Source organism: Xenopus laevis, chromosome 9_10L (genome assembly GCF_017654675.1).
Source record: "Xenopus laevis strain J_2021 chromosome 9_10L, Xenopus_laevis_v10.1, whole genome shotgun sequence".
NCBI lineage: Eukaryota > Metazoa > Chordata > Amphibia > Anura > Pipidae > Xenopus > Xenopus laevis.
In genome coordinates this window covers 105,095,477-105,122,063 of record NC_054387.1, presented here as the reverse complement: position 1 = coordinate 105,122,063, position 26,587 = coordinate 105,095,477, and the positions used below count along the sequence as shown (strand labels likewise).

The 26,587-nt window shown below is 38.7% G+C and overlaps 1 protein-coding gene across 5 annotated transcripts in view; it reads right to left on the bottom strand.

Moving 5' to 3' along the window:
- Positions 1-26,239, bottom strand: part of mad1l1.L (mitotic arrest deficient 1 like 1 L homeolog) — a 501,886-nt gene extending 475,647 nt beyond the window's left edge. For 4 of the 5 annotated variants that reach the window (XM_041575521.1, XM_018234121.2, XM_041575523.1 and 1 more), the window contains exons 1-9: positions 26,082-26,239; positions 23,779-23,959; positions 21,419-21,559; positions 15,326-15,505; positions 14,556-14,680; positions 6,856-6,937; positions 6,608-6,738; positions 4,028-4,142; positions 3,019-3,080 (exon numbers count right to left, since the gene is read on the bottom strand). In XM_041575521.1, the coding sequence (XP_041431455.1) occupies positions 3,019-3,080; positions 4,028-4,142; positions 6,608-6,738; positions 6,856-6,937; positions 14,556-14,680; positions 15,326-15,505; positions 21,419-21,559; positions 23,779-23,931 (989 nt within the window). In that variant the 5' untranslated portion in view covers positions 23,932-23,959; positions 26,082-26,239. 5 annotated transcript variants of the gene reach the window in all.
- Positions 26,240-26,587: the final 348 nt, after the last annotated feature.

The window sequence follows — 26,587 nt, the reverse complement described above, 5'->3', positions numbered from 1 at the left end:
ATTGAGCAAAGCTAAATAAAGTGAAAAGACTGACATCTAGTGGTAAGATAACAGATGTAAAATTTCAATATTTACGTAAATATACCAGTTAGGTAAGATTCTTTAATATGCCACTTAATGTGATATAAACTATCTGTTGCTCAAGTATTCATTTTGGGGGTATAGTTTTTCTTTAACACTTTACAGGCCATGGTATCGCAAATTCTGCCATTCACAGCAACCCCATTCACTGTATAATTCAAATTCACTCAGTGAAAAGCACAATGTGAATGTAGGTAAAGTGGAAAAGTTACACAACAGCTTGTTCATAGCAGCAGAGGTTGTGACAGCTGCAAAGGGACCCTTTCAATCCCCCATAACACCTGTTTGGGGGCGCAGCGCAGAGCTGTCCATACTAATCACCGCTTCTCCTTCACGCTGAAGTGCAGCATACTTTTATTTTCCTCAGCAGACAAAGGTATACCTTTAACTTCCAAATAACTGTGCGCTCACAAGCCGAGTAAGTAATAATGTGCATTGGGTGCATTTTAGAAGTCGCAGTGTGAAACCCGACTAATGCAAATTATTCAAAATACAGTCATAAATTATGTCCTTGGGGGCAATTAGCTTTTTTCCTTAATGCTGTTCTTTAATAAACAATATATTCCGGCTTAACAATTGCTCAACATTAGGCAGCTTAATCAACATCTCGCTGGCTTTTTCCAGGGTAAAAAAAGCCTAATTTCCAAATGAAGATGTTATTAGACTTGAGCAAGAACGTGTCACTCATTCCATTTCCCTCCAGCTGCGAAACGACTTCATTAAACAGGAACAGCTTGAGGTAAGTAAGAGCTTAAACGCCAGTTATTTATTTTTTAAGCTAAAGTCACTTAAGTGCTATGATGAGACACGGACAGTTATGAATATACGCGGCGTACCAGCGCCATCAGCCAATGAGACACAGAGTCGGGCACGGGAGTACTTCATGGGAAGAGTGGGGGGGGCAAAATGACAGATGCCTGTGATTACGACAAGGATCGTAAATACATATGGAACCATTACAATTGGATTTTATTATGAGCACCAAACAGGCAAAAGTAATTTACTGTTAAATCACCAGTTTCTTCAAATTCCAATTTAGGAAACAATTGGCTTTATGAAACATTTTCTGCGATTGCTTCATATTGGGGTTTTTAGCTTTTTTTTTAATCTCTTTCTACTTCAAAAACTTGTTTCCTTCATTAAGATTTAGAATGTCTGATATCATGAACTTGCCCAGCATTTATAATGAACCATGGAAAAAGACATTAACAGTAATTAAAAAGGAAATATTCATATATAATAAAGCCATGAATATCTTGTAAATTACATAGTGAATAAAGTACCCCCTCTTGTAAATTATAAGGATATTATAAGTTACCGAGGAGTTTCATGACCATATAAAAACACGAGGCTGAAGGCCAGGTCATGGAACTTTGAATATCCTCATATTTTGCGGGGGTAATTTATTATAATACACAAGTTTCCGTGAGCCATGTGACAGAAATGACATCAGAACTCACCGTTTATAACTGATGACATCAGAACTCACCATTTATTCGGATATAATTTACAAGATATTCATGGCTTTTGTGTATTATATCCTTATAAATAGTGAGGGTCATTTATCAACACTTGGCAAATTTGCCCATGGGCAGTAACCCATGGCAACCAATCAAATCGCTGCAATCATTGTTCTTCTTACAGTTGGCTTTAAAAAGCTAATCACTTATTGGTTGCTATAGGTAACTGCCCATGGGCAAATTTGCCCAGTGTTGATAAATGAGCCCCCCTGAGTTTTGATGTCATCAGTTATAAACAGTGAGTTCTGATGTCATTTCTGTCACATGACTCACTGAAACTTGTGTATTATAATAAATAAAGTACCCCTAGTTGCCAAATATGAGGATATTAGAAGTTACTTGGGAGTTCCAGGACCTGTATAAAAATACTTTGTGTTTTTATAAGGCCATGAAACTTCTCAGTAACTTATTAATTAAATGATTAAACCACTCGCATTGTTACTTTGGCCTTATGTTTAGGGTTATGGTACTGGTGAATGGTGAACTTTTGCCCAAGCTTTAGCAGATGCACAGTTGCTGCTGCTACTAAATTTCATCCTCACTGCATGATGCCTCCTTACTTCGTTTTGGGTGAGCAGTGTTAGATATGGATATTTTCCAAGTTCTCACTAAATTAACTCACTTCGAAAACCATCATATTTATAAAAACATAGTATTAATATTGTCTGTGTTCAGTTGAACTGAGTTACGCTCTAACATGCCACCGAATCATCAATTGTACTACCTACACCGGTTATCCTAGAAGAGATTCCTATTCTTCTGCTGTGCCATTATCTCCCCTTTTTAATACTAGTGCTGCTGTAAACTCTATATGGAACCATCCAAAGAGAGCTCTAGAGGTGGGGATTGTTAGGGAGTTTTTCTTTAGTTGATTGTAAAGAATGCTTGCTGCCTGACAGCTGGTAATCAAAGAAAAGTCATTTAAAAGCAAGTATAACTTTATATATACAGAGTTTAAAAGGTTCTGCTTGTAAAATGTTCCACAGTAAATTGCTTTCTGCTTAGACGGGGGACTAAATCCAGCTAAATGTTACAATTTCATGTTGCTTAAGCTTATATATGTTCCAATAAAATACTCAACATCTAGAGAAATGGAATTAATTCTTTTGAAAGGCAACTCATTCCGCTGCAAATTATTCAACTCAACTCTTCACACTCCATTTGAAAAAGACTTGCGGACAAAGAAATAAGAGATGTTAAACAGAAAACAAAATCCAGTTTTTAGGTGGAAGCAGCGAAGCGTTGAATATAGCTAGCAAAGTCTACAGCAGAAATGAATTCCAAATAAAACGAATACAGAGAACGCGTGAAATTATTCCAGGGTGTATTCATACAAATGTCAGGGCGATATGAACGATTCTGAGCAATAAACAGCAAAACACCTCAGTATACATCATTAGGAAACGTTAGTTCAAACCTTATGTTTAATCCAGTTGTATGCTCAAGGTTCTCCCAAAGTTTCAGCTTCTTTACCAGTTGCTGGAAATCAAAAAATAAAATGATACGAATGATTGGATTTGAAGAAACAACACAAAAGGGTATAACACATAGAGTAATTAAAATGCCTTGTACCCGTGCAGATCGTTTCACGCTAACATAAAGGAAAGTGCCAAGGGTTGCCCTACATGTGCAATTTTCATTTTTCCATTTGAGTTGATTAGCTTTTTATTCAGCAGCTCTGCCGTTTGAACTTAGCAACCATGCATTGATTTGAATAAGAAACTGGAATATGAATAAGAGAGGGCCTAAATATAAAGCGACTAACAGAAAGTAATAATACCAAAACATTTGTACATTTACAGAGGATTTGTTTTTCTTGATAGGGTCAGTGACGCCCATATGAAAGCTGCAAAGAGTCAGAAGGTGGCAAATAATTTAAAAACTATAAAAAAAAAAAGAAAATGAAGGCCAACGGAAATCTTAGAATTAGTAATTCTTAACTAAAAGTTAACTTAAAGGTGAAACACTCCTTTAATAGGCATGGGCAAATGTGGCAGTGCTGGGTGTTAGTCGTTTTAGAAAGGAGAGGGGTTTTAATTTTCATAATTGGGTTTCATTCTCTTTTGAACAGGGGCATAGAGCATGTTGCCTCAGCACAGTTGAATAATTAATAAAGACTGAATAATTACCATCAACAGAAAGAGGGAGGGCAAAGTCACTGCACAGAGCTAATTATACCTCCAATGTAAAAGAAAATCACTAGTTATGAAGCAGATGAAATTAAACTGAATATTCTGAGTACACTATGGATACAATATTCAAAAGGATAGCAATGTCTCTTTAAATATATAAGCTCTCCACACCTGTACATGCAATGAACCCTCATAACTTCAAACTACCAAGGAGCAGTGATATACACACTAAAATTCTATTTGGAATTCTTTTATGACCATATTACCAGCTTGGTTGCTGCTATTCGCACTTACTTCTTTCTCAATTTCCGATCCCACCAGGTCTTCTTTCATTTTATTAAAGCGTTCTGCAGCTCGGCGCAGACCCTCTACTTCCTCTTTAAGCAATGCATTGTTTTCTTTCATTTCTCTAAACAATGGGAGAGAATAATGGATCACAAAATGTCCAGAAATGTATAACACATAACTGGCTAAACTAGGATGATCTGTAGCAAGATCTATAAACCTGCATTTGGCTCTGGCTGAGCTGTTCATTATCCTAGTAATGATAATTAGAAGTGACACATGACTCTACACATAGCCCAATGGAGGTTGGTCTATGAAAGTGTCACATTTGGCAGCATGAATGTTCCTGAATCAGTGCTGTCCACATTTTGTGGTACCGAGGGCTGGTTTTTTTCTGGCCTATATGGTGGAGGTCCAATAATGGAAGCCAGTGTAGACCACTCCCTGTTTTTGAACCACAGCCACGTTAGCAAAATAACTTAAGACCATATCCACGACCTACCATACCAAAACAATTCAGTGTGAAAAAAAAAAACTAGATACAAATAGATAGTCTGTGCAATATAAAAAATGTTTCTAATAAAGTCAGCCAAAAATGTAATGTATAAAGGCTGGAGTGAGTGGATGTTTAACATAATAGCCAGAACACTACTTTCTGCTTTTCAGCTCTATAACTCTGAATTAGTCAGCGACTTGAAGGGGGACCAAATGGGACATAACTGTTCAGTGAGTTTGCAATTGATCCTCAGCATTCAGCTCAGATTCAAAAGCGACAGTTATGACCCATGTGGCCCCAAGTCACTGATTGGTTACTGTCTGGTAGTCAATCAATGGAAACCAAGAGAGCTGAAAAGCAGGAAGTAGTGTTCTGGCTATTATGTTACACATCCAGTCACTCCAGCCTTTATACATTACATTTTTGGCTAACTATATTAGGAACGTTTTATATTTCTCACAGCCTATTTATACAGTTTTTATTTTTACACTGAAATGTTCCTTTAATGCAGGGATCGTACTCATCACTCATATGGAAAAAAATTAAGTCATATTAAAACATACCCTTTAATCCATATGCCTCCTTATCTTCCCCTGTGGATAACACAGAACCCACCCCTGCCAAAATGATTAAACACCTTAGGAGTCCCCTAACAACAATTTCCAAATGCTTAAAAATAAACTAGGGAAGGCAGAATATGGCACAAACAGGGATCATAGGGAAGGAAGAATACAGCAGGAGACAGGCAACACTATCAAGACCACTTTAAGATGAATAGTTTATACTGTGCTTCGTACAGTGACACAATGCTGCTGCCCCTCCAGCTATTTGTGCGAGGTTTGAAAAGTACAGAGCTTTAGGGGTGTTATAGGTGTGAACAATACAGGGGGATTGCAAGTGTGAACAATACAGGGTGTTGCAGTCTCAATTTGAGGTGTAAACAATGCAGGGGTCAGTTAATCTCTGTATGGATACCTTTTAAATCTTACACAAGGTAAGCATTCACAGAAAAATACTTTCATGTGGGGGCCACACAAGGAGAGGGGGTCGTGGGCTGCCAGTTGGACAGCACTGCTCTAGGTGATGTATACTTATATACATGGTAGTTTTCCAATGCTGTTTTGTTTGAACCTTGTCATTAAGCTTCAGGATGGTTACACAGCCTATAAATCCATGTCCCTAAGTTATGTTGCCTCCTATTAGTTTGTTAAATCATTATGGAAGTATACCAAAGAGAAGCACATACTTATGAGTCTAGCAAAAACAAAACAAAACAAGACAGAATCTAGTGATCATCCTTATAAACTTAAAGTGGACCTGTCACGAGACACAAAAATCTGTATAATAAAAGTCCTTTTCAAATTAAACATGAAATACAATTTCTATTTTTTATTAAAGCATTCATAGCTGTTGTAAACTCATTTAAAAATCTCAGCTGTCAATCAAATATTGTCTGCCCCTCCTCTATGCCATGGGCATAGAGGCGGGGCAGACAATTACTTTCACTTTCCATTCAGCACTTCTTAGATGTCACTGCTCTCCACACATTCTCCCGTTCTCTTTACCATTTAATTGTGTAGCCAGGACATGGGGTTGGACATCGGGTCCCCCATTCTGGCGCACAAACAAGATTCTGAGATGATGCAAGGCTTTCCTTAATAACAGTGTGCACAAAATGGCTGCTGCCTGTTTGCTATCATTTTGAATTCCCAGACTGAAGGAAACAAGATTCAAATAATTTATATAGTGTAATTTAAGTTCATTTTGCTTGACTAATGTGATAAAATAGGATTTTTAATAATTTTTTTGGGTGACAGGTCCCCTTTAAGGAACTATAATACTAGGGAAGAAATTATCCCTTTAAGGGATATGGCCCGTGATGTCAGGAAATAGTTTGTAAATGTCCGATACAAACAAGCAACCAATGCCTTTGATTATAACTATATATAAAAGCATTTAATATAGAGCCTCAGATTTGGTTTGTAGATTTGTATTTTAATAAGTATTGCTTTCTTCGGGATAATATTTTACTAGAGTTTTTCAAGCCCACTTAACGATTAGCACAAGTCACAGTATTATCAATATTCCATTACCTATGATAGGCATTCTCGTCTCTGAGCTGCTGTAATTCTCTTTCCAGTTTCGGCAGTTTGGTCAAATCAGATTTCATGCTCTTCACAATGGCAGCATCCTGTTCCTGGGCTGACAGTTTCTGCTCCAGACTCTATGGGAAAGGAACATGTATATGGGATTGTACATTAAAGGCGACGATAATGGGATCAGACTTGGTGTGACGGCAATGTGGAGAGCTAAGACATCCAGAGCCATTCTTCACACCCACCTTAATTTTCTGTTCATTATCAGCATTCTGTGCCTGAAGCTCATGCAGTGCCTGCATCTTCTCATTGCTTTCTTGCAGCTTTCTGAGCATAAACAAATTGGAGACATGAAAAGGTCAGGGTTTCAGATATAGAGAACTAGGGTTATTCATCCCCCAACCAACTATGAAGTATGAGGGAAGTAATATTATTTATAGTTCACCTTCAAATTAACTTCATATGATGCAGATATTAGTTACAGGTATGGGACCTGTTATCCAGAATGCTCAGAACATGGGGTTTTTACAGATTAGGGATCTTTCTGTAATTTGGAAATTTATACCTTAAGTTTGCTTAAACTCATTTAAACATTGATAAAACCCAATAGGGTTGTTTTGCCAACAATAAGGATTAATTATAACTTAGATGGGATCAAGTAGAAGGTACTGTGTTATTATAGGAAAAAAAGGAAATATTTTTTAGAATATTGAATCATTTAATTTAAATGGAGTATGTGGGAGACACCTTCCCAAAATACAGAGCTTTGTGGATAAGGGTTTTTTGGATAATTAATCCTATCTAAACTACTGTGCAGCTTGGCTTTTTATTGTGTGTTTCTTCAAATGATTTGCCTTTTAGACCTGCCTCTCAACATGGTGATATCTTGGGGTCAGTGACAAGATTTATATTATGGCCTTACTACTCTTTATCTTACTTTATTACACAGAGATCCTTACTTTGTAAAAGAAACCCACCAACATGGCTAATAGAGTACATGCATGCAAAAGGATGGGGTAAGGATGTTAAAACATTTAAAAGTTTTCTTTTATTGCACACATACACCTAGGGTATTTTTTGAGGGTATAACGGTCAGTATACAAGCTATATACACCCTGGCTAAAGAGGAGTACAATAAAGAAGACTTATGTTGAACATTTATACAGCCTAAATGCATATTTATAAAGCATTACCTAGCAGATAACATGTTTATACCCTTACTACCCCCACCCACAGTGTCACTGTAATTGGGAAAGAGATGCTTTAAGAGACGAGGTGAGCTGGCAAGTAGGAATTCATTAACATGACTGCTTAGGCTGAACTTTGGTGGGGGGGTCCCAGATGCTATGAAACAATAAAGCTGGACATAGACGCAAAGATATAATCATACGAATCAAAGTTTCGTATGATTTTCGGACCATGTGTGGAGGCCCATCTGGGTGCTCCATACACTGGCAGATAAGTTGCTGAGCCGGGCTAAAGCTGGTCACAGACGCAAAGATTAGATCGTACCAATCTTCTTTTCAGGCGATTTTCGGAGTGTGTAGTGTTCCCGACATTTTTCTGTAGTTTAGTCGATCAGGTTAAAAGATTTGTCGGCTACTGATAATATCTCTGCATGTATTGCTGACAATATCAATGGGAGACTGTCACTAGAATTTGATGGACTTAACTTTCATACGATTGCTATCATGGGCAGAATATTGTCTGATTTGTTCTCAAACTACTTTATTTGATCTGAATAGTTAGTGGGAGGTCGAGAGATTGCACTGCAAAATCGTTCCTATAGGGATATTAAGGCTATATCTGCACGTCTATGGCCAGCTTAAAAGAGAACTAAAACCCCGTTAATCAAAAATCCCCATCTCCTTGCATCCATTGGCCTCCTTAGTAACTCAGTGGAAAAAGTATCCCTGTCAAGTACCTTGGCATAATTATGCAGAGTAGCGAAGCAGAGCTTTCGGTGCCATCTTCTGTATCTTCGGATACTCTTCTTTTGATTTGGCAATCTTCGGAGCTTTCACCGCATGCGCAGCAGGCACGAATACCAGAATGGTCCCAACTGTGCATGGGCGAAAAAGCTCCGTGCCAGTGCTCACTTCCGCAAGGAAAGAGAAGATACAGAAGATGGCGCCGGAAAGCAGTGAGGGGGGCAATGGACGGAAGGGGATGGGGATTTTTGATTAACGGGGGGGTTTAGTTCTCCTTTGAGTCCCAACTGGCCCCCTTCCCTGTCTCCCCTCTGCACAGTCTTACCCCAGAATTCTGCCCCCTCTTGAAATAGTGACAGAACATGCTGAGCGCGAGCAGCGGAGCTCAAGGACACCATCTTCTTCTCTTCTGTAATCTTCATGAAGTGAGAGGCGTAATGGCTCACGTGCAGTTGGAGCAATCTTCCTGTTTGCGACAACTGTGCATGCGATGAAAGAGACTCAAATTGCCGAAGGGGAGGAAGAAGACACGAAGATTACCAAATCGCCAGAAGATGATGCCTGTGAGCTCCGCTACGCTCACTCTGCATTGCGGTCAGTATTTCAAGAGGGGACGGAATTCTAGGGTAAGTCTGTGTAGGGGGGGGAGGCAGGGAGGGGGGCCAGTGGGGACTTAACATCGTGGGGAGTTTCGTTCTCCTAAGGAGTGGTATGATCACTGAATGAATGACGGAGATTCTACTGGTGTTTACAAGTAACCAGTAAACCCACACGTTTTCAAAAAAGTACCTGTATTAGAAACATGATATAGAATGACCCAAGTTATGAGAAAAAGACAAAAAAAGCTAGATAAACATAAGGCATTGTAGTTTTCTGTAGCCTACTTATTTGTTCTTTATTATAGCCTTGAGCAACGCTAGGGGGGAAGAAACACATTCAGTTGGCTCTGTTTTGGCCAAAAATGCAATGATTTTACAGCTTTTCTCAACACAAAACCATGCCATTACTCAGAAGCTGCCCTCTAAACTCTAAACGTTCACCTTTTACTAGAAAAATGCAGAGCCTTCATTATACATACAAAAATGTGAAAACTCATCAGTTTAGACCAGGGGTCAGCAACCTTTACTATCAAAGGAGCCATTTTGCACCCTTTTCCACTAAAGAAAAGTAGTCTGGAGCCGCAAAACATAAAACAGATTATAAACTTTTAAAAGTTTTAACCTTTTTTCAATTTTAACTGTTACAACAACAGAATACAACAAACAGAAGTGCAGCGTGTAAGTGTAGGCCTACTTTGAAATAAATTCAACACTGAATAGCCCTATTAAATGCTAGTGTTCTTATCTGTTTAATGTAAATTCTGTTTTTGAAGTTCAATGCTGATCTTCCCTCTATTGTCTTGAGTTTGTGAACGCGGTAAGGACCATGATGAATCATCTTGCTGCGGCTCGGTCTTGCTTGTCACTCCTGGGACGTCTATACAGCCCTCGCACCTGCTGGCGGCTGCGGTAAGCTAACCGTTAACTTACCCCAGTCACACACTCAAGCAGCTACCAGCTGGTGCGAGGGCTGTATAGACGACCTGATAGGCAAAGCCGCAAGACCGAGCCGCAGCAAGCAGGATGAAGAGCCGCATGAGGCTCTGGAGCCTCAGGTTGCCTACCCCTGGTTTAGACTATAATGTATTTAGTATGTCACGGCTTCTGGAACAGAGCACAAACATTACAGAAAAATATCCTTTCACTCAGTTGCTTATCCATAATAACAGATTATCAATTAAGAACCCATTAGCAATATTACCTAGAGAACTTTCTGGCACACCTGCTCTCTACCCTTTAAATTGTAAGCAGATCCCACACAATAACATTGTGATATGTTGTGATATATTGTAGATTGTGTCTAACAGGTGGCATATAATCTTTCATACAAGACTATCCTAAACAAAGTCGATCATGGGAAGCTCTATGGTGGGGCTAGAATTGGAAATTCTTTGGGCGAAGATCTTTGTTTTGCAAAGACACCTACAGGTATGGGATCCGTTATCCGGAAACCAGTTATCCAGGAAGCTCTGAATTACGTAAAGGCCGCCTCCCATAGACTCCATTTTATCTAAATAATCCAAATTTCTAAAAAGGATTTCCTATTTCTCTGTAATAAAACCGTAGCTTGTACAGGTATGGCACCTGTTATCCAGAATGCTGGGGACCTGGGGTTTTACGGATAACGGATCTTTCCGTAGTTTGGGTCTTCATGCCTTAAGTCTACTAGAAATTCATTGAAACATTAAATAAACCCAATAGGCTGGTTTTGCTTCCAATAAGGATTAATTATATCTTAGTCGGGATCAAGTACAAGGTAGTGTTTTATTATTACAGCGAAAAAGGAAATCATTTTTAAAAATTTGGATTATTTGGATAAAATGGAGTCTATGGGAGCCATTCCGTAATTCTGAGTTTTCTGGATATCAGGTTTCCGGATAAGGGATCCTATACCTGTACTTGATTCCATTTAAGATATAATAAACCAGCCTATAGGTTTTTTTTAATGTTTACATGATTTTCTAGTAAACTTAGGGTGTGACGGTCCAAATTACAAAAAAATCCATTATCTGGAAAACCCGAAGTCCCGAGCATTCTGGATAACAGGTTGCATACCTGTACCTTAATTCCAGTTTTATAATTAGCAAGATCAGTAACATAAAAAGCCAGCAGAACAGTAAAGTATGACTACTGTTGCACCCCGCAATGGCCCAGTAGTGAATAGTAAGCAAATATCCGATTAGAAAGCCACATAAAAAATTGTAGCCGATTCCGGTCTACTCAAGCCATAAATCCTTAACCAGTCAGCGCGAATATATACACGCCACTTTATTTAATTGTGCAAAGTGGAAATAATCACTCTTGTGTAGGACCATTTTAATCTACTTATACAGAAAACAGTTGATTTATTGCCAAGGCACTTGTGAAGTGTAGTTAACACTGAACTGCAGAGGAAAGAGGCAATACAGTCCAATGCCTATATAACCTCAGGCTCTTCCCTGTTTATGGATAAGAGCTGATGCAAATTAAAGTAATGCATTTCTACATGTAGATAGAATCCTATGCGCTCTAGTGATAGATCGGTTGTGGAAGTAACTTACATCACTTCTTTACAAGCAAGGTTTATATTCCATTTACTCTAATAAAGCTCATTCCTCATATGCAGATTTATATTTATACCTGTGTGGGCGTTGGCATGTTGCTTTCCACATATTCAACAGCGCTTAGCTACACCAACTAGTGTTCATGTGATGACTAAATCTAAAGTCAAGCGGATTTGAAAGAGTTCATCTTCTCCAATAATAGAGGTTGTTCACCTTTGAGTTAACTTTTATTATGATTTAGAGAGTGATATTCTGAGACAATTTGCAGTTGGTTTTCATTTTTTATTTGTGGTTTCTGAGTTATTTAGCTTTTTATTCAGCAGCTCTCCAGTTTGCAGCTTCAGCAGTCTGGCTGCTAGGCTCCAAATGACCCTAGCAACCATGCACGGATTTAAATAAGAGACTGGAATATGAATAGGAGAGGCGTGAATAGAAGGATCAGTGATAAAAAGCAATAACAATACACTTGTAGCCTTATAGAGCATTTGTTTATTAGATGAGGTCAGAGACCACCATTTGAAAGCTGGAAAGAGAAGGCAAATAATTCAAAAACTAGAAAAAAGAAAAATAAAGGCCATTGTATAATATACTAAAAGTTAATTTAAAGGTGAACCAGCCCTTTAAGTACCACCCTTTGTACACAATCCTTTAGCCAGTGTCCTATCCATGTACACACAACATTAGATTATTAATGTACCATATCCCGAGTCAGGCACAGACTAGATTGAGCTGAGCTATTAGTGCCCCTACTAAGTGGGTCTTGAAACTGACTCCACTATTGAATACACTCAATAAAAGAACTGATTACTAAATACATGAACTTGGTAGAAAGTTACCATACATAATTGCATACATTATCTTGCTGTGAAATAGAGTGTTTTAATAATTATTTTCAGTTTTTACTTAAACATAAACAGCATAATTTTTTCGCCCTGTTTAATTAAAATGCTGCACTTTATCGGTACAGAGTAGCCACCAAACATTTTTTTTTGTTTCCTATTTTAAAGGTGAAGGAAGGTCCTGTTATACGTGGGGTTGCCAAAAGTTAGGCACTCCCAAGTGATTGTATTTATTTACCTGACACAATGAGCCAGTGCTCCTATCAGCAGAAAACTGCACCAGCCCAGGGTTATACCAGTGAGCACCACGGAGCACCCTGGGAAATTCGAAGAAAGAAGAAGCCGGAAGAAGAGCTCCGTGGTGCTCACTGGTATAACCCTGGGCCAGTGCAGTTTTCTCCTGATAGGAGCACTGGCCCAGGGTATCAGGTAAGTACATGAGATCAATTTGGGGTGCCCAATTTTTGACACCCCCAAGTAAAAATGGAATCAATTCCGGTTTCGGTGGTGATTGCGTTGGGAGCTGGTCTGGAAAAAAATGTATTGCTGTGCCTTTACCAGAAAAAAGAAGTAAATAAGAACTATTATGTTACATTCTCTGAACCATTTTGCTAGTACAGGTATGGGACCTATTATCCAGAATTCTCGTGACCTGGGATTTTCCGGATAACAGATCTTTCTGTAATTTGGATTTTCATACCTTAGGTCGAATAGAAAATCATTTAAACATTAATCAAACCCAATAGCCTGGTGTTGCTTCCAATAAGGATTAATTATTTCTTAGTTGGGATAAAGTACAAGGTACTGTTTTAATATTACAGAGACAAAGGTAATAATTTGGATTCATTGGATAAAATGGAGTCTATGGGAGACGACCTTTCCGTAATTCTGGATGACAGGATAATGGGTTTCTTGATAACGGATCCTATACCTGTACTAGAGAAATAATCTACAAAAGTTTTAAGGCTGAAGGCACAAAAAAGAAATACACAGGAAATTATCACCTTAAAGGAGAAGGAAAAGCTCCATTTACATGGGGGTGCAAAAAGTTAGGCACCCCAAGTGAGTGTGTGTCTACTTATCCGACAGCCTGGGCCAGTGCTCCTATCAGCAGAAAACTGCACCGGTCTGGGGGTTCTTCCAGCGAGCAGCATGGAGCGATCGTCTTCCTTCTTTGTTTGTTCGGGTGCGCATGCACAGAAGTGTAAAAAGCCAAACTTTAATGAAGAAGTTGGCTTTTTAATTCTACTGCGTGTGGGAAATTCTGCCCTGGGAAATTTGAAGAAGATGGAAGCCAATCGCTCCATGGTGCTCCCTGGAAGAACCCCTGGCCCGGTGCAGTTTTCTGCTGATCGGAGCACCGGCCCAGGGTGTAAGGTAAGTATAGATATAATCACTTAGGGCTTCCTAACTTTTGGAAAGCCCCAATTAAATAGACCTTTCCTTCTCCTTTAAATTTAGGTTGAAGGCTTGAAACTTGGCCTATAATAGTTAACCATTTTATAAAACCAAGAACAAAAACAAAGTTTGACCAATGAAACTTGAGGCTTCTAAACAAAATTCAGCAATATACAAGGTCCTTAGTGGAAACAAGGCTATGGGGATATGTTAAAAGAGTCTTTTATACTGGTTTGTTACAAACTGGAGACACATTTTTGTTTCTGTTATGACAAAACATGGTAAATAAATCAAATAAATCTGAACTTAAAAACTTGAAAAACATATTAGGGTATCCCTCCCTAATAACGTCAAGGATTCATATCCATGTAATAGACGATTGAAAAAGATGCTAGCATATAGACACACACACACACACACACACAGAGACATGGGATTCTATTGTCCATAATGCTTGAGCACCATGCCCGAAGGATGCTAAGAAACATTTAAAAGCTAAAAAAAGCCTATAAGGATTGTAAGTTACTAAGAAAGAGCATGCCTTACTAACAGCTTTTCATGGTAGAGAAGCATCAGGTTTATGCAGTGCAGATCGCAAATCCCCAGCCCTAAGGAGAGACAGTTTCTATACTTACTTGCGATGGATTTCCAGCTGCTCTGTCAACTCCTGCTTCTCAGTCTCTTGGGTCTTTATTTGCATTTCTTGGTTCATTATCTTCCACTGAAGCTCAGATGCTTTTCCTTTTAACACACTGATGTTCTGGGATAAATGAAAGGAAAGAAAGGAGGCTGAAGCCAAAAGAAAACTGTGCCTGGAGATATGCATTCCAGGGATACAAAATTCAATGCTTTAAGCTACAACTCCCATCGTCCTCAGCTAGGCAACAACTAACTTAAGGGCATTTTCATCTTTATATTTACTTTTAGTATGATACAGAGCGCTATTCTGAGAACAATTGCTCTTCATTTTTTTTTTTATTTGTGGGTTTTGGATTATTTAGATTGTTGTTCAGCAGCTCTCCAGTTTGGAATTTCAGAAGCTATCTGGTTGCAAGTGGTTTGAATAACAGGCCCAACTATGAATAGGAAAAAAGACCTGCATAAAAAAGAGAAATAGAGAAAAAAGAGCAATTGTTTGTTTTTCGGCTGCTGGTGTCAGTGACCCCCATTTGAAAGCTGGAAAGAGAGTCAGAGGAGATGGCAAATCATTTTTTTTTAAAAATGAAGACCAATAGAAAAGTTACTCGGAACTGGCCAAAATACAACATAATAACGAGAGGGTCAACTACTTAACTCCAATTTATATCGTGCATTTTATATCTGGAAAACAAACACTGCAGAGAGAAGGAGGCAAAGGAAAATGAACAAGGACACAACACATCAAAAGATGTTCAGGGCTTAATACCTCATTAGATTCAGACAGTTTGTCCTCTTTCTCCAGCAGCTTCTTGCTTTGAGCCTCTATGGTTTTCTTATAGGATTTAATCATTTCATTCTGCTCCTGAAGTTTGTTCTGAAACTCATTTTCCTTTTCCTCTAGAGCTTTGATGCGGGTGTGGAGCCCCTGGTTCCTGTCTGCTTCTCGCTTTGAAATTAAAAAGAAGATAAAAAAATTAAACAAATCATTTACAAAAAGAAATATAAGGTTTCTCAGATATCGGTTATTGGCCAAAAATCACAAGCCTAGAGGCATTACAGTGAAACGATGGATTGTATAGTATATACACTGTAGCCATATTAAGGGAACCATTTTTACTAACTGCGCTAATTGTAGTCTCTGGCAAATCACAAGCAGTGGTGGATTAAGGGTGCCCGGGCCTCTGGGTGGTTGTAAAACAAAGGAACGCAAGTCTTGATCTCTCTAAAGATGCCCCCCTACTGTTTTACTTCTTACAGCACTAATACGAGGATGGTCCCATGAATACCATGTACAGGTATGGGATACGTTAGAGAAAAAGGAAATCATTTTTAAAAATCCTTTCCGTAATTAGGAGCTTTCTGGATAACGAGTTTCTGGACAATGGATCCCATACCTGGATGTGTCGAAGACATCAAACGGATGTCAAGTTCTCCTTAATAATAATAATTTGCTGCATCTAATGATTTTCACAATAAAGTGCCCTTGTACCATCAGTCACAAATGACAAAGGCGTGGTTGACCTTCCAGTTAACTTGTAGTATGTTATAGAATGGCTAATTCTGGCATTTTTTCATTTGGTCTTCATTATATTTATTTTTTTAATTTTTTTTTAATTTTTTTTTTTTATAGTTTTTAAATTATTTGCCTTCTTCTTCTGACTCTTTCCAGCTTTTAAATGGACGTCACTGGCCCCATCTAAAAACAAATGTTCTGTAAGGCTACAAATTCATTGTTATTGCTACTTTTTTATTACTCATCTTTCTATTCAGGCCTTTCCTATTCATATTCTAGTCTCTTACTCAAATCAATGCATGGTTGCTAGGGTAATTTGAGCCCTAGCAACTGGACTGCTAAAATTGCAACCTGGACAACTGCTGTATAAAAAGCTAAATAACTCAAAAACCACAAATACAAAATGAAAACCAATTGCAAATTGTCTCAGAATATCTCTCTCTACATCATACTAAAATGTGAACAACCCCTTTAACGGAGAAATCAACCTGTTCTGAAAAAAAACCCGTACCCCACACCCCAGGTAGACCCCCCTCCCCCCAGGCTAACTACCCCCCCTAGGGAGATGCCCCATACGCATACTTACCCTTCGTCGCAGATTTTTCCAGCGAAGTTCCACGCGTCCATCTTCTGCGTCCTCGGTAAGCTGACTGGGAGATCGGCAATTTCCGTATAATTCCGCACATGCGCAGTTGCGCAAACCACTCCAACTGCACATGCACAGAAATACCAATCTCGCAGTCAGATTACCGAGGACGAAAAAGATAGACGCGTGGAACTTCGCTGGAAGAATCTGCAACGAAGGGTAAGTATGGCGTATGGGGCATCTCCCTGGGGGGGTATGTAGCCTGGGGGGAGAAGGGAGGGAGGTCTACCTGGGGTAAGGGGTACATGTTTCTTTTAGAACAGGTTGATTTCTCCTTTAAGACAAACAATACAGTAAACTTAGTTCCCCTTAGACTGGAGGAATATTGTTACACAGTTTATCTCTAGGCACAGTAAAACGCAGGCTTTTGATAAAGAACCATTAAAATTGAGTCTTTCCATCGATTCAACAATTTGAATATTGGTTTGAGATTCAGGTGAATACCATATATTTTCGAGGATTGTTTTTTCCATCTTAAATAACTCATAAAAGACACTGTAAGTAAAGCAAGGCAGGCTTCAAACAATGAAACAGTGGATTGACCAATGTTTTTCATTCTTTGCAAATGCCTATTATTTTCAGATTATTATGAGAAAAACTTCTTAAGCTTTAATTAGCCAGATATGCACCCACAACCCCCTTTTGTATTTTAGTGTTTATTCTGAAGGCAAACATCCATGCAAAGTATCACTAAACCTGCCCCTTTCTGTTGCTATAATAAAGTAAAAGATGATTGGCTGCTTGCAAATGAATGATCAGCAAGAGACCCCCCTATTCCTGAATCGTACAAGCAAGATTCGTAGCAAACGGTGTACTCTCGACTAAAGTCGTTTATATATCATATATCATTTATATCAAGTGTGATAAAGGGACTTAATAAAGGGCATTGAGCCCGAAACATGTTGTGGTAATAAACACATTTATTAGCAGCTAGTACTGCTTCAGTGGCTTTTCTCTCAGTAACTCCAAAATATTCACTTATAATTATACAAATGAGGAGGGGTGTAGACTGTGATTGAGAGGCTAATAAACTCTCCAAAAGCGCAGTCATCTTTATAGTGTGGGACTGAATAGGAGAGGGTTTGAACAGAAAGATGATTAATAAAATGTAGCAACAAGAATACATTTGTAGCCATACAGAGCATTTGTTTTTTAGATGGGGTCAGTGACCCCCCATTTGAAATCTGGAGAAGAAGGCAAAAAAAAGTTGCTTAGAATTGGTTATTCTATAACATACTAAAAGATAAGGTGAACCACTCCTTTAACCGAGAAACGGGAGAATATATCCGGGGAGCCATGAGAGTAATAGATTAACATGCCTGTGCTCAAGGCAATAATAAAAATAAAAAATAAGCAGATACTTTTGGACCTTGAAAAACAGTATTGCAGACTGGTAACATTTGGGGACATTTCGTTCAATGTTTACCACTGCCAAGTTCCCACGTGTGACACTGAATGAACCAGATAATTTGCAGTTCAGGAGTTAAAATGAGGACACAGCAATTAGGAGATATAAGGCTTCCATGTTAGCCGCCTGTAAAATTCCGATTTTAAAACCAGCACCACAACCGTACTTTGCATGGCCTAATAAACATTCAGCTGTTTGTCGGCAAGAAATTAGTGAATAAAATTACATGATTACTGGTACCTGATTACATTTAGCATAAATCAGCATTCGTGCGTGAATGCATCTGATGTTTTGTTAAAGTGTTTGATTGCTAAAGTTCAAGCAAAAAAATTAGATCTGCCGTGTGTGCCTGATGGGCACAATTTTCTAATTTCCAGTCTCTTGCTATTTAATTAGTAAGTCTCATAATGCCACACTCAGATGAAGGCAACCTTCAGGGGACTCAGGACACAACCTCGAAGCATGCTGAAAGTGGCACTTGCACAACAGCTGGCACACCAATGGATTTGGGTCTCAAAGGGGCTGTTCACCTTCCAAACACTTTTTTTTAGTTCAATTGTTTTCAGATTGTTCCCCAGAAATAAAGACTTTTTTTCAATTATTTTTCATTCTTTAATGTTTTTCCAAAATTGAAGTTTAATGTCCCTGTCTCTGGTGTTTGAGTCTGGCAGCTCAGCAATTCAGGTGCAGACTCTAAACTGTATAAAAAACTGGAATAAAACTGGAATAAATAAATAAAAAAAGCTAAAATGATAATTTCATGTGGCACTAGTTTGCATAAAACCTCTTTTTTTTTGGGTCAAATTGGGATACAAGGTGCTGAAGGATCCTCTGCACAGATCTGAAAATATAAATCACTTTTAAGGGGGTCGTTCACCTTCCAAACACCTTTTCTCAGATCATTTGTTTTCAGATTGTTCACCAGTAATAAAGACTTTTTTTCAATTGCTTTCCATTTTTCCCAAAAGTTTAATGTCCCTGTCTCTGGTGGTTCAGTCTGGCAGCTCAGGTGCAGATTCTGCGCTGTTACAATTTTGCAACATTTAGTAGATACATTTCTCAGCAGCATCTCTGAAGTATTAGCAACTATTGTATCAATTCTAACAGCTGCCTTTAATGAAACTAACAAAAAAGCAATTTCACTCTACTATACATGCGTCGGCCATGGGAAACAAAGGAATATGAAGAGGAAGAAGAGGATCAACCCGTGGTGTTCATGGAGAATAAATCCTGCTCCTGAAAACTGCACGAGCCCGGGCCAGGTAAGCGAATACAATCATTGATTACACCTTTCCTTCTCCTTTAACAGGGATCTAAACCCAAGCAAAATAATGGATGCAAACTTACTCAGCTTTTCAGGGCACTTTTTCAGTTTACATTAAGTTTTCCACTGCCAATATCATGACGCAAAGTTAGTAAACCTAGGGTTATCCTTACTATACAGGAAGTGTAAAAACAATTAGTGTTGCTAATAAGGATACACCGAAACCAGGATTCGGTCTTTCTCAGCAGGATTCAGATTAGGCCAAACCTTTCTGCCAGACCGAACCCTAATTTGCATATGCAAATTAGAGGGAAATCACGTGACTTTTTGTCATAAAACAAGTAAAACATGTTTCCCCTTCACACCCCTAATTTACATATGCAAATTAGGGTATGGTTCGGTATTCGTCTGAATCTTTCACGAAGGATTCAGGGGTTTGGCCAAATCCAAAATAGTGGATTTGGTGCATCCCTAGTTGCTAACACTCTGATCTTTAATTGAGCTAAAAGCCAGTATTAGCAGTCTAAAACTACTAATATCTCATAAACAACCAAAAACAGATAACTAATGTAACATGCTTGTAGGGCAACTCTAAGTCGGCTTACATAAAATTATTTGGTGGGCCCTCTTCGGAGGTTTGAAAAGCACTGTTAAAGAAAAATCCAACTTTCTGACTGCTTGGGGATGTAGGTTGATGTTCTAATAAAACAATGAACACTAAGGGGTAAATTTATCAAAGAGTGAAGTTCCGCCACTAGAGTGAAATTCCGCTCTTTAATTTCTATGGGATTTTGAAAGGCGTATTTATCAATGGGTGAAAGTGAAAGTTCACCCTTTAAAAAATACGCCTATAAAAATCCCATAGAAATTAATGGAGAGTGGCGGAATTTCACTCTAGTGGCGGAACTTCACTATTAACTTCACTCTTTGATAAATATACCCCTAATTGTTTCCAGCCATCTGAGATGAATGTTAGGTTATATTTATTATATGACTATCCTAAACAGCTGGAGAAATCAGTTGATAATCCTGTATTTACATTGCTTGCTTTTTACAGAATACCTGGTTCACGCATCTGGTTACCCTTCTCCTGCTAGCACACATCCTAAATCAAGAGCATTTTTAACAGTAACACAGAGAGAAAGGGAGCAGCAATGCTTAAGACAATGCAAACAAACCAATGTACTACAAAGTAGGATTAGAAGACAGAGTAAAATTAGAAAAGTGCAACAATTTGATTTAGCTGATTAGGGATAAAGGAACAGGCAAATTCAGTTACTGTGTTATAATCTAGGTAAAGCAGGAGAAAAAGAAGTGTCGCCAAAACCACCTCTGGTGTTACTGTGCAATAAGGTCTCTGAGGAAGTGCAGTGACACGAAACGCGTCAGACCTCGGGTGCTGTTTCTAATGATGTATCAAGATGTACCAATAAAGTAGACCTTGTTTTATCTATAACCTGGAATTAAGCGATTCTTTTGGGATGACCCTGGAGTGTGCCGCTACAAACGATTGCTGGATACGTTCTTCTTAGTGACTGACACAGGGCGGCAGCACCTGGGTCACCACACCAACCGGGTAAGATCCTTAACGGATGATTTATTTACTGCGAATGTGGGGAGAGATATCCGCTCCAGTAATTTTTTTTTAAAGATTATCTTTATTGATTTTATAAACATAAAACATCCGCTCCAGTAATTTAAGCGTCAGGTCCGGGGCTGGATGCACCCGGGCCATATAGAAGGAAGGGTGAGCAGATCCCACTTATAGTGTTAATATAGAGACACCGGGCGTTGGCTGAATTAATGCGGGATTTACCTGGGAAACCCTAATATAGTGCTGGGTTGATTGCATTATTGTTATTGTGCAATAATCCAAGCACAATGTTTCTCCTCAATCCTGTCCCTTAATGTCAACCCTTTCACTGCAAAAAGCCAGCTATGCAGAGATGACACTCTTCCAGATAAAGAAAATGACTGATTTACAGTATCCAATGCTTTTAATGTAATCATTACAATGCACTTTTCTACCTCGTAATTCTTGGCATTGGTGCTGGCTGCTTTCTCAAGCTCAATACGGGCCCGTTTGTGGCTTAGTTCCATCTGCATCTTTTCGCGTTCAACCTGAATAAGATTTGACTTTGAACGAATCTGCGCTGCTTGGTCTTCCAGCTATCAGGATAAAGGAGAAATGGTTCATAAATCAATTTTATAGATCAATAATGGGTATAATTAGATGGACAGCCTTGCAGTGTCCCGTTTAATGATCACCAGTATACAAATGGTATAGATTTCATCTAAGTGTTTAACAGGCACCCAAGAAGAGATGGGTCACAAAGCAGATGCTGCCACTACACAGACATTCAATGTTCAGCACTGGAAGAAACATATGGGAAGATGAGAAATCATTTCTCACACTTAACACTGGCTTGATATTGCTAAATGCCATGTTTAGACAATCCCATTAATACCATTATAGGGAAACCTAAACACACTTTAAAGGGATACTGTCATGGGAAAAAAAAATTTTTTCAAAATGAATCAATTAATAGTGCTGCTCCAGCAGAATTCTGCACTGAAATCCATTTCTCAAAAGAGCAGATTTTTTTATATTCAATTTTGAAATCTGACATGGGGCTAGACATTTTATCAATTTCCCAGCTGCCCCTGGTCATGTGACTTGTGCATGCACTTTAGGAGAGAAATGCTTTCTGGCAGGCTGCTGTTTTCCCTTCTCAATGTAACTGAATGTGTCTCAGTGGGACATGGGTTTTTACTATTGAGTGTTGCTCTTAGATCTAACAGGCAGCTGTTATGTGTTAGAGAGCTGCTATCTGGTTACCTTCCCATTGTTCTTTTGTTTGGCTGCTGGGGGGAAAAGGGAGGAGGCGATATCACTCCAACTTGCAGTACAGCAGTAAAGAGTGACTGAAGTTTATCAGAGCACAAGTCACATGACTTGGAGCAGCTGGGAAATTGACAATATGTCTAGCCCCATGTCAGATTTCAAAATTGAATATAAAAAAATCTGTTTGCTCTTTTGAGAAATGGATTTCAGTGCAGAATTCTGCTGGAGCAGCACTATTAACTGATTCATTTTGAAAACATTTTTTTCCCATGACAGTATCCCTTTAACCTAGTGAAATAGTTGTGTACAACATCATTACAAAAAAGTATTTGCATTATAAAATAGAAAGGTCTTTTGAGAAGAGCAAAAGCATTATTTTAGGATTAAAGAAGATACAGCACTGCAGGTCAAAAAGAAAACTCCCAACTCAGCTGGACCCTCGCATAAGGTTGTCATCGTAAATCTTTCTATCATATGTATTGTGACATATTTTTGGCTTTCTGCTCATGTATCTTGTTTGCAGGGGACCAGTGTTAGTAGCTGTTTCAAATGCAACCCCAATAGAAACGTTAGTGTAGCAAGAGCTTTGGTATTGGGGGGTAAATTAAAAACAACTAGACTTAGAGGTACTGCCATCAGAAAATAACCTTTTTTATTATCTATCATAACATTGTCTTTGAATGCTATTTATAATGTTACCATAAAAGTATTTAGCTGATGCTTTTACATTACCTTTCTTACTACCCTGCTCCTCTATGAGGGGGCTGCCATATTTGTGCAGCGGTAGTTGGTTAGCATTAAAAACGGAGGTTAAGAAGGGACAGTCCGGTTTAGGAACTTAAAGTGACAATTACTTCCAAAAGCAGAACTATCAGTGAAAAATGATCAACATGACCTATAGGTGACTTATAATGTAGATTAATATTTTGCAAATAAAATTTTTAATGTCACTCACTTTAAAGGAGAAGGAAAGACTTCGGACAGTTGGGGGTGCCAAATGTTAGGCACCCTCCAATTGATTGTAGAAAACTGCATCTGCCCGGGGTTATATCAGTGAGCACCACAGAGCGATCCTCTTCAGGCTTCTTCTTGCGGCTGCAAATTCGCAGAACGAAAAACCGAACTTTAACTAAAAAGTCGGCAATTTCGTTCAACTGCGCATGCGTCTGCACTGGGAAATTTGAAGAAAGAAGAAGCCGGAAGAGGATCGCTCTGTGGTGCTCACTGATATAACCCCGGGCAGATGCAGTTTCTGTTGATAGGAGCACCGGCCCGGGGTTTCAGGTAAGTAAATAAAATCACTTGGGGTGCCTAACATTTGGCACTCCCAACTATAAAGCCTTTCCTTCTCCTTTAACAAGGTCCCTGCAAGTAGGTTACATTGGAGGAAATATCGCCTCCATCTACCATATTTAAGAGTAAATGTAGTTTGATGGACACAGGCTACAGTAATTTCATATAGTTTACATGCATCTAGGACCTGTAGTAACCAACAACCCCACATACACTCTCAGCCAAATGCAAACTTTATATATATGCTTACCAGGAAGCGCTGCTGAAACTGCATCTGAAGGGAAGCCCCAGTAGATGTTGAAGTACCAAGAGAAGGTGCCGTCCCTTCCAACGGCTGAGAAAGAAATTTATTAAATGACCGTAATGTGGAAATGACGGTGGTGTTGTCTTCACTGTCATCCATTGCAGCTGTTCACAGGTAAAACAAAGGTCTGAAATGAAAGGAGAAAGCATCAGCGGATTATAGAGCCCAAATAGAAATATGCCTGTGGGAATAAAACATTGGAACCACCTACAATATAAGCCCTAGTACTGTGTGTGGATGCATTTCTCTAAATAGAAGGTATAAATAATAGCAATGCAAGCTAATGCTCTAAACGCAAGTATAGAAATTCACATTTGAAGAGTAAATAAACAAAATGTTTAATTTTAAAGGAAAATGACAAAAATATGGAAATAAACAACTGTAAAGAAACAGCACGTCTTCCTTTATCTTATGCAGAAAAGTTAGAATAGTAAATAAAATGGATTATTGTGTCTTCCGACAGGAATATGCCATGCAAAACTTTTAAAAAAATCATTTATTTAGACCCAACCTATGGGGATCCCTCTGAGTCCTGACCACATGTGAATGGATTTCAAACATTAGCACCACTTGATGGTCAGCCAACTGGGTACAGACAAAGGAAAAATTTGAGCTAACTTTTAGTATGATGTAGAGCGTGATATTCTGAGACAATTTGCCATTTGTTTTCATTTCTTATTATTGAAGGTTTTTGTGTTATTCAGCAGCTCTTCAGTTTGAATCTTAAAGGGGATGTAAAGTCTAAAATAGAATAAGGCTAGAAATGCTGTATTTTGTATACTAAATATAAACATGAACTTACTGCACCACAAGCCTAATCAAACAAATAATTTATGCTTTCAAAGTTGGCTACAGGGGGTCACCATCTTGTAACTTGTTAAACATCTTTGCAAGACCAAGACTGTGCACATGCTCAGTGTGGTCTGGGCTGCTTAGGGATCGTCATAAACAAAGCTGCTTGAGTTCTGCATGGCTGTGAAGTAAGGCGGGGGCTCCCCCTGCTGTTCATAAGTATGATTGTTTCCCTGCTCAGCAGTTAGGGACCATCTGACAATTAAATCATGTATGTTGGCAAGCACTTCGCAGTCCACTCATCGAGTAAAAACTTCAAGTTTATTTCAGTAGATTAAAAACATATCAATCCTGGCGCGTTTTGTATCACAGATCCGTAGTCATAAGAATAACAAACATTGTATCTAACGGCTATTTGAATTCTTAACCCAGAAATGACCTCATTAAACTAATTGAAATTAAGAGCAAGACCCAAAACATCCGTTTACAACCCATTATCATTTCAATCAACTGAAACAACTCGCAACATTTTTGTTAGAACTGATCGCTTTGTTACAATTTAAACATATTAAAGCTTTTTTTCATCACTGGATACGGTCAGGTTTTTTAATTAAAGTATATTGGAGATAGATTTCCTTTTCATTAAAGAAAGCAAAAATGGGATTTTATTTTTTTGCCTTTACATACCCTTTAAGCAATCTGGTAACTAGGGTCCAAATTACCCTAGCAACCATGCACTGATTTGAGTAAGAGACAGATATTAATAGGAGAGGCCTGAATAGAAGGATCAGAAATAAAAAGTAGCAATAACAATACATTTGTAGCCTTACAGAGTATTTGTTTTTTTTAGAAGGTTGTCAGTGACAAAGAGCTGCAAAGAGTCAGAAATAAAAGGCAAAGAACTATATATAAAAATAAAAATAATGAAGACCAATTGAAAAGTTGCTTAGAATTGTCCACTCTATAACATACTGAAAGTTTTAATTGGCAAACCACCGCTTTAAAGCGAGGGAGGAAGGAACAAAGTGTGATGTTGTTGGGCTTAGAAATGAATAGAGAGACATCACAGGACTCAGCTCACTAATTTCATTTATAAAGGCAACATTAAAAGAGCCTGTTTTTATTAGGACTGATCAGCAGGTGGCGCTGTTGTATGGAATTCATTAGATTATCACTTTAAAAACTGATTATCATCTTGAAAACTGGGGGGATAAAAGTGAGCAAATGTTGTAATAATCCTTATAAATGACATTTCCGAATGTCAACCCTTTCAGTAGCGAGAAACGTGACAAAAGCGTGAGAGTCTCTGCACTAGAGCCCATCTAAACCTTTACAACAAGACATTTCCCAGGAAACCTCTAGAGCGCCTAAATGTTCTTCTCCCTAAACAGCTTTTCCTGTTGCCCAGCGGTCGCACTTTTAATAACGCAGCCCGTCTCCCCCTGATCTCTACTTACATCTCCCGCAAAACTGATCACTGCAGGCTCCTAGCCTCCTGTATTACAGAAAATCCCGCCACAAGCCTCATCTCGCGAGACTGGCGTCACGACTACACGTGACACAGTGACGCATCACGTAGTTGATTGGTGGGAGTGAGGAGCCGGCGTAATTTAGTGTTACACATTCAATGGGTCCCCTCATAACCTGTATTTCCTCCTCTAGCACCTTCTACTTCTGTTAAATTAAAAAAAGAAAGTCTTTCTTGTTGGTTTCCTGTCATGCTCTGCACCACTTCAGCTCCCTGACAGTTTCCTTAAAGGAACAGTAAAATCAAAAAATTAAAGTGTTTTAAAGTAAATACCAATATAATGCAGTGTTGCCCTGCAGTGGTAAAACTGCTGTGTTTGCTTCAGAAACACTACTATTGTTTATATAAATAAGCTGCTGTGTAGTAATGTGGGCAGCCATTCAAAGGAGAAAAGGCTCAGGCTACAGAGCAGAGAAGCTCTGTAGAACATAATGG